The 9,746-nt window shown below is 31.2% G+C and overlaps 1 protein-coding gene across 1 annotated transcript; it reads right to left on the bottom strand.

Annotated features, from left to right (window-relative positions):
- Positions 1 to 5,721: 5,721 nt before the first annotated feature.
- On the bottom strand, positions 5,722 to 7,040 carry LOC107864358 (glycine-rich protein-like). Its single transcript, XM_016710714.2, has 2 exons — positions 6,912 to 7,040; positions 5,722 to 6,221 (listed from the first exon to the last, which is right to left on the bottom strand). The coding sequence occupies exons 1-2, from the start codon at positions 7,003 to 7,005 to the stop codon at positions 5,956 to 5,958; spliced, it is 360 nt and encodes a 119-aa protein (XP_016566200.1). The 5' UTR covers positions 7,006 to 7,040; the 3' UTR covers positions 5,722 to 5,955.
- Positions 7,041 to 9,746: the final 2,706 nt, after the last annotated feature.

The raw sequence follows: 9,746 nt of genomic DNA, 5'->3' as shown, positions 1-9,746 counted from the left end.
ATCATTTCGTTAAGTTCTTGGTTCTGCTCCATATTAGGTTGTCTTCTGCATATTCTAGATAATATATTATTATTTCCTATTCTATTCTCCGAAAAACTTATTCTTTGTCTTTCTTCTCCTTGTCTTTCATTATTTTCGATGGTTGTCCGTCTATTTGATAGAAAGTCCATTTTTGTGGTTTTCTTATTATATTTTTTCGTTCTTGTTTAGGAGTTAATTCAATTCGTTTTAATTGGTTAATAAGTTCGAGTATTTCAAAGTTATTTTTTGGTTGGACTTCTTTATTTTTTATTAAGATGTCTATTTTCTTATGTAGTTATATTTAAACTTGATTGTAAATTGATAATGTATTAAATTTAAAACAATTTTTTTAATTTAAAGTTTTAAAGAAGAAATTCAATTTAAAATAAATTGTTAAATGAGAAAAATTACAAAGTAAGGAAACCCTTACATACATTACATTACCACAAAGTTAATTCAAAGACAATATATGTTGACCAAGACTTGTTGCAAGTTGCAACCGTTACAAGACTAAGTAAACAAAACACAAACTAAAACAGTAATTTTGCTAGAGGAAAGTGAATAGTAGGGACTATTCATAACTTTCCTTTATTTTCACACCAATACAAATACATATACGTCTTAATTATCGACCTTCATATATATAGACTTAAAAAGGCATTTTCAGAAAGCGCTTCCCCAATATGTAATAGCGTGATTAAAGAGGAGGCCGCGGATTTCTGATCCAAATTTTAGACACAACAGTAGCCACAAAGGCCATAGCAACTATTGCAATAGTTACAATATATAACTTGGCCAATTCTGAAAATTCTACCAAGATTTCTCAGTAAATGGTGCCCATGGAAAAACACTCCCTTAGCTTCAACAGTGTTGTTTCCATTCATCATTGCTGCATCAAAAAATATTATGTATGGAATATCGTATTAATCAGTGGCAGAATCAAGAATTTATAACGATACCTATAAAGTATTTGAACATATAATATAATAAATTTTGAACACCCTTTTACCATTATATACTAAAATCCTCTATTATCTCATGAGAATTCAACAGTTCATATGTAATCTTTTTAGTATATATACACTAGATATATCGAATAGTCTTGAGTTTTTTGCATGTTCTTTTCATTATAGTTTGACTCCTGCAAGTGAATATTTTGGCTCCGCCAATGCTAATATTGTTTATAGATTAATAACCTAAAAATATATTTTTCAGAGCATTCGAAAGGAACAAAGTTAAAGAAAGTAAAAACTTAATTTTCTTTAGTAATTTTCCTATAAATTTGAAAATAATTAATAGATGGAGGAAGTAAATAAACCTTGGGTCAGTGGAGCAGGTGCCTCAGAATTCATCTCCCTAGCAACAATTTGTGAGGATGCCATTAGTAGAATAACCAAAGAAAGGCACACAAAAATATTATTTTTGGAAGCCATTTTGATTAGCAAATTAAACTATTTGGAATTTCAAGTTTTTCTTTTTTGTTGATGAAAAAAGACATGCATTTCTCCTCTATTTATAGACTTCAATTATGCTTCATGCAACAATCAGAAAAAAGTGGGAAAATGTTTAGGGCTTACTTTGAATTCTCCAATAAAAAAAAAGATATCATGAAGACCTTTTTCTTTTGGGGTCAAAAAGATGGAAGACTTGCTTTAACCAAACATATAGTATAGTATTGTAAGAGGATATGTAGGCCGAGGTCGGATACTAAGGTAGAAGGTTAGTAGGTAACTGAGCATTGTTTAATTTTTATTATTATTATTACTCTCCTATCAATCAAATCTATTTTTACTTCTTGTTTTCTTTCTTTTGCTTATTTTATTATTTGTTATTGTCACTATTCTCTTCCGCGTTATTGTTAGCATGACTGCTTCAATAACTGTATTTTATTTCAATACTTGATGTTGATATGCATTACTTGTGTTGAATGTCTATCAAAAATAACCACTCTGTCATTACAAAGTAAAGGATGCATACACATTACCTTCTTCACACTTCACTTGTGGAATTGCGTGCTGGATAAATTGTTGTTGTATGTATGTATTATCAGAAGAGTACATTTTATTTGGTACACTGGTCTTTTGTGGAAATACTTTTTGACACAATTTTGGTTTATATATTTAAGTGGAAAAATTTAATTACTTTTAAAAACTTAAGCTTTACTTTGTTCATTATTTTTGGTTTGACACTCATTTGATTTACGGAATGTAAAACAATTCTTCATACTTGTTTTGTAGAGTAATTTCTTTACCCATATAAAATAATTGAGGCTGTTAGCTAAAGCTATTGAGTTCGGGTGAATTTTTCTCTATAAATGATTAGGACTTTTTAATCAATGTTTAATTATATGTTTTGAATTCGAGTTCATATCATCATGTAGACGTGAGAGAGAAGCCAATTTTAACAACTAAAGATTTCAAATTAAACTTTGGCCTTTTTGTGGAACCTCGTAAAAGATAAAACCCCACTTTATTAATTTAATATGCAGAAACTAAGATTAAATAAATGAGCTAAAGCTTTCTAAAGGTTAAATTTTAACAACCAATTAGCTCTAATTTCTGGTCAAGTCAATAGTAAAGCATTATATAACTTTTTGAAAGTTTAATTTACTGAAAGACAAGGGGCAAATCACTGAAAATTTCTTTGAATGCTTCGGTTGTATAGGAAATCTAAATTAATCAAGCGATTATGACTTATTATTTTGGGATAATATCCATGAAAATACCCGAAGTTTAAGTAAATTTTCAGTGGAGTATATTGAACTTTGCGGGGGTCCTATTAACCCCCTATACTTTTTTAATTGGAATTAATTCCCTCCCGTACTTTTTTAAAGTGGAATTCATCCCTCTCAAAATGTATACCCAGTTTTTTCGGTGGAAAGTGTGGTACACGTGCCGTTTCTACTCCATTTTATCACTTTTCAACATTTTTTCATAATTACAACAATATTAAATATTCCAAATGATTCCATTGAATTTATGAAGAAAGTTTTTTCAAATAATTGAATGGAATCTTCCATTAATTTTCCATTGAAACTCGGAAGATTCAATTAGCGAGTTTCATTAATGGAAGATTTAATGAAACTCGCTAATTGAATGGAACTCGCTAATTAATGAAACTCGAAAGATTCAAAAAATTTAATTTCATGATTCAATTTTCATTAATGGAACTCGAAAGATTCGGAAATTTAATTTCATGTATGAAGCTATTCAATCTTCCATTAATGGAACTCGGAAGATTCGAAAAATTCATTAATGGAACTCGAAAGATTCAAAAAATTTAATTTCATGTATGAAGCTATTCAATCTTCCGTTAATGGAACTTGGAAGATTCAATTTTCATTAATGGAACTCGGAATTAAATTAGCGAGTTTTCGAGTTTGAATCTTCCGAATCATCCATTGAGTTTCAAGTAGCGAGTTACATTAAATTATAACCATTGAGTTCCATTAAATTTCAATTCAACAATGGAGCAACCATTGTTAAAGAAAAGAAAGAAAGAAGAATGAAAAAATAAATAAAAATATAAAGTTATAAATAATTATAAAATTAAGGGGTTGTTTGGCCAAAAAAAAAAAAAAGAGTTTAGAACGTTTTTAACACTGTTCACGCGCTCAATGCGCCTGAATCACACAGGAAAAAAGAGTACACAGGCATCTGGAAATTTAATGGACAAAAATGATTACATCATCTGGAAATCAGCTGCCGATGGAATTTTTTCCAACAAAGAAGCCTGGAACAACATCAGAGTACACAGGCAACTTGACCAGATGATCAATAGAGTTTGGCATAAAAGCATTCCTTTTAAAATGTCTTTCCTTTCTTGAAGACTTATTAAAAATGAATTGCCATTTGCTAACAATTCAGTTTGCAGGTTTGTTGATGAGATGCCAACCGATTGTCTTTGTTGTGCAGCTGCAGTAATGAAACTATCCAACATTTCTTTTTTGAGAGTGAAGTTGCACAAACTCTTTGGAAATATAATATTTTGGGAAGCCATTGGGCATCAGCTATATATCAAATTAGAAAACCCGCAAAGATTTTTCTACAAGATTGGTGGAGCGCTCCAACCAAGAATGCTATTCACAAGCGATCCTTCAAATACTTTCGGTCATGATTTTCTAGGAGATGTGGAAGGTCAGATGTGCTTGTAGATACAATAACCAGTCCAGATTCTACCCAAGAAGAATGGAACATCAAATTCTTTGGAACCTCAAATTAGCTGTGAACATATCTTTCCTAATATTAAGATGGAATACCAGTGGAATCAACTTTGCAAAGTGGTCGAGAAACTAAGGTCAAAAGTCACTAGTAGTTTAGTTATTTGGAGCAGGCCTCAAGCGGGAATGATAAAGATCAATACAGATGGAAGATTTATGGAGCAGAACGGCAAGGCAGGCATTGGTGGAGTTGCCAGAGATGGGGATGGGAATATGATCTTTGCGTATGCTGTTCCACTAAAATGCCAAAACCACCATGTGGTTGAAGCTCTGGCAGCAAAGTATGTTGGCTCAATGGATCAAGAACGCTAATCTCAGATATTGTACCATTGAACTTCACTCTAGAATTGTGGCTGATATGTTGAGGAACAAAACATCCAACAATTTGATTCTTAAACCTATTATTGAGGAGATCAGTGTGCTCATCGAGAATAATGACGTGGTTTACACTCATTGTTAAAGAGAAGCTAACATGGTTGTTGACTGCTTAGCAAAATTAGCCACTACATTAGATACTCCTATTATAGCGCAGAATTTGAATCAATTACCTAAGAAGGCCTTACTTGCTGGACGAAAGACAGGTGCCTAGTGAAAGGCTACGGTATGACAAAGCCAATTTTTTGTAAGCTACTTGTATAGGTCATAGTAGTATGGAGAATATGTTCTGCTAGGCATTCTCTTTTTCCTTGGATCACCAGCTATCTCTGATTGTATATATCAAGGGGTAAGGTCTAGTCCCTCCTACCCTTTTGTTCTGAATTCCATAAATGAAACAAGTATTACAACTAAAAAAAAAAAGTAATTTGATATTGAGTAAAGAGTCAAAATCATGCCTAAATTATTTTTTTTTCGAGTTTCATACATGGGCTATCACGTGTGGGCTTCTTGCCTGAGTTGTCACTAATTATTTATCAAAACACACATCAACTATCAATTGTGCACTTTTCCTATATGAAATATTACCATCTTTCAGGTAGAAAATTGAAATAGATATAATCGTTGACAGGGGCAGAGCTACCCTTTGGTGAGGGGGTTCATCCGAATCTCCTTTGGTAGAAAATTATACTATTATTTATACATGGTTAAAATTAATTTTTATGTGTATATAGTAGATGTTGAACCCCCTTTGATTCGTTCGCATGTAATTATTTCTTAACCCCCTTAGTGAAAATCCTGACTCCGCCATTGATAGCTGATGTGTGGTTTGATAAATAGTCGGTAATAGTTAACATATAGGAAACTCCAAAATCCAGATATAGTTCGGATATGAAGCTCAAAAAATCGGAATGCTTTATGTATTTATGAACATTTTACCTCTTTGATATTGAGTTAAATTTTTTTCCTAATCATGAATCAGGAAACATAGAGAGAAGGGAAAGAGTTTAGCAAATGAGAACGAAACTAAACTAAGGGAAACTATTATAATTCCATTGTGAAACAGTAACTAGAACACAAGATGCATGGCTTTTACGCGTAATAGTACTTCACAATAATTATATAGTAAGCTCTAAAGTAGAAAGAGCATTACTATATATTACATATAACTGTTCACACAAAAGTTTTAATTTCTCTAAAGTAGAAAGAGCATTATTTTATATAACATAATTGCCCACACAAAAGTTTTAATTGCTCTGAAGTAGAAAGAACATTACTATATATTACATAACTGGCCACGCAAAAGTTTTGATTACACATATTGATCCACATAATTAATATCAATTGTGTGGTCTGTCTTCAGTCACTTTGTCCATTGCCTCACCTTCGTGGGAGCAACACCTATAACAACCATCGTCATTACGGTGGCAGCAACCGTACTGGCAATATCCTCCCTGTCGAAAACCACCAGGGTTTACACGAGGGTATCTATCACCAGGGTATCCACCACGTCCACCACCGGGGTATCCTCCACCAGGGTATCCACCATGTCCATCACCAGGATAATGGTCTTCATGTACTTCATTCTTGTTTTCAGATCCTTTTGCTGCATCAAATTAACGTGAAATGTGTGAGGTTGAAGAAAAGGTAAGTAGAGATGGAGTCGGAATTTTAAATTAATTTGTGGGTTCTGAATTATTCAGAAAAGGAGCTCACTAAATTTTCTACGCATAATAATATAAAAGTTCTTTATATTGATATGTATTTTAAACGCTTTACGCTGTTAGATAGTTTATATAAGTTAAATGATTTACTTATGCACTGTTTTTCATGATACATGCATGCACAATTATATATATAGTAAGTATCTATTTGATAGCTTTAGGGCATGCACATGAAATGAAAATCTTGGTAAGAGTCATCATGATCTAATTAGTATTAGCGCATGCAATTGCAAGCATGGAACTTAAAGGTACTTGTTTTAGCAACAACAAACATATCCAGTGTGATCCAATAGGATGTTCACATATCTAATGAACTAGCGTAGAGAGGCTATTTGCGATAGACCTCAGTTCAAAAGAACTTAAGATACTAGTTTTAACTATAAGGGGATACAATGTACGCAGATTTTTTCCTATCTTTGTGAGGCAGAGAAATTGTTTCCAATAAATCTCGATTAATAGACATTTAAGGCACTTATCTTAGTGCATCAATAACTTTTCTACATAAAAAAATAGTAGATAAGATATTTAAAATTTTCAAAGAGACAAAGAATAAAAGGAAAACATGATCTTACCATTCTCAGCCAACTCACGCGCCAAAACTTGAGAGCGTATCATTATAAAAATAGCCAAAAGGAGGCCAAGAAACAGAAATGCCTTGGAACCCATCCTTGTCTTGTCAAGCCAAGCCTAGTTATGACACTTGAAATTGAAGGATGAATATAAGGCCAAGAAACCCATCATTGGGCTCTATTTATAGTAAGATTTCAATGCTACTCCTTCCGTTTCAAAATAGTTATCCCTCTTGTTAAAAATATTTGTTTCAATTTAGTTGTTTCATTTATGAAATCTAGAAAATTTTATCATATTTTTTCAAGATTACCTGTATTATTAAATGACTACATAAAGTGTATATACTCACATTCATACTTTCAAAGTATAATTAATAAGACTAATTTAATAAAAATAAGTATTTAGCTAATATTTTTTTAATAAATATATCAAGTCCATGAGGGCGAAATAATATAAAACAAATGAGTTAATTGAAGGGATGGACATTACTTGGAGGTCATGTGAGGGTGCATTTACGGAGCATTTAGTTGGCAAGTTGCTAGAAAGATTATATTTCTTTTACTTTTTATTTTTGACATATGAAGAAAAGATGATTTTTTTTTTCTCTTTTATCGTTAGTATTAATTATTTATTTCTCTAAATTAAAATGTAAACATCATTTAATAGAGGTAAAATGGTAAAGTGATAATATTATTAATTATTTTTCTTGATCAATATATCAAGTCAAATTATCAAAGTAAAACTTAACGGAGGGAGTAGTGAAGTAGTGAATTCGAGGCAACATTAGAATTTTAGTATTACTCTCACCTTCCTAGAATATTTGTTTGATATATTAAAAATAAATATAAAACAATACTTATTTAGTCTGAAAAATTAAAAAATAATTTGCCTATTTTATTTATTTTATTCTTAGTATTAAATACTACTCCCTTCATCACATTTTAGCCGGATACATTTGATTTTACATGATGATTAATAAATTATAAATTGAATGATGAATTTTACTATTTTACCATTTACCCATTTTAGTGGTATTGATTGAGCATAGGTTTAAAATTCTTGTTTATTTTACTAAACTATGTATCAAGTTAAAATAGGTTATTTTTTTTAAAAACGGATGAAGTATATAATTTTGAATGCACAAATAATATAAGGGAGTTTTTTTTTTTGGTTTTCCATCCGGTGTACGGTGCCCGCATTGGAGCCCCCACTAATCCGGATCGCGCGTTGCAGGGCCCATTAAGGTGGCAGCGCTCCCAATAGAGTTTTCTCCATACCCAGGATCGAACCCTCGACCTCTGATTAAGGATGGAACAGCCTCATCCACTGCACCACAACCCATGTTAGTATAAGGGAGTTATATCATCTTAAGGTGGATTGACTAATTATTTGGCAAAGTTAAGTTGGATGATTGGCTAGTTAACCAAATACTTGTTCAAACTTCAAAAATAATTACATAATTAATTTTACTAGTTATGTTACGTAGTATTTTGTCCATTTCAAAGCAAATATATACTTTTTATTTGTGTGGGTTAATTAGCATTTTAATATATATTTTTTAATATTTTAATGCAATTATTTTTGTATCATTATCAGCAACCAAACATTAAGAGTTTGTATTCAATACTAATGCTGTTACTATTTAAATTTAGGGTATTAAGTGGCATATAATTTCTTAAAAATTGTGGAGTTACTGCTCATGTAAAGGCATGCACGTGCATGGCATTATTTGTCATTTTATGCATTTAGTTTTTTTAATTCTCAACCATCATTTTTTTTTTTTAGATTCTTAACTTCTGATTTTTTGTTCTTTCGTTATTCTACTTTTTATGTGTTGTAATTCTTGATTTAAAAGTCATTGATATTTCATCTTACTATCCGCCATTCATTCTTATTCATTGCATGAAAGATTTTCTCTCCTATAAATAAAAGTGGTTTTACATAGTAAAAAAAGAGTTATTAGTTGAAGGGAGGTATTCTTTTTGTGGAGATTTGAACTCAACTCTTTTCCAGAGTTATTCAGTTGTTCTTTGTATTTTGGAAAAGACAAATCAAGAAAATTATTGTCAGACCGATGAAAACATTTGCTGCAATGGGCTTAAATCTCCTTCAAGAGAGTGAGATATCCACACATCAACCAAGAAGAAAATTCTTGTATTTTTTCATTTTTTTTCTTTTCAATTATAATTTTATTGTAATTTCACCCGTAATTTTGTATTTTATTTTAAAATAAAATGGTGTCTTACAAAATCAAGAAGGTATTTAACTCTTCACTATATCAATAAGAACGAGAATATAATTACAGTTTTAGAATCTTAATTGTAACACTCAAAATACTAAATTACAATGAGAAATATTGAAATTATAAGTAACTATAGGATAGAAATAAGAATGAGGATGAAAAACTTGGACTCTACGAAGAAAAATGAGAGAAACTAGATTCTTTACTCAAACACTTTGCATAATCTGCTACTTTCTCACTCCTAATCCTTTTTAATCCGTTTCTATTTATACAAGGATCCCAAATAAAATTCTCCAACATTTTACTTGACTCAATTATCCTAATTGAAATGATCTCATTCACCATTTCTAGCTCATATGTTCTAAAGAGAACTTGGTGTTGTTTTCTATGTTTTTGGATACAAAAATCTGTATTTAGGCACAACAACGGCAACACAAGTTCAAGTCTAAAAACAAGAACACTTATGAAGTTACACAACACCTTCAACACAAGATAAAAAATGATCTATCCAAGAAGTGTGTTATAATTTCAGAAATAAGATGAAACAGAAAGTTAAAGCCAAGTCCTCCGAATTCACAGTGTTCTTAAGGAAATA

Source organism: Capsicum annuum, chromosome 3 (assembly GCF_002878395.1).
Source record: "Capsicum annuum cultivar UCD-10X-F1 chromosome 3, UCD10Xv1.1, whole genome shotgun sequence".
NCBI classification, from domain to species: Eukaryota; Viridiplantae; Streptophyta; class Magnoliopsida; order Solanales; family Solanaceae; genus Capsicum; species Capsicum annuum.
Note: the sequence above shows the minus strand (reverse complement) of the source record. Positions and strands in the feature narration are given on the sequence as shown.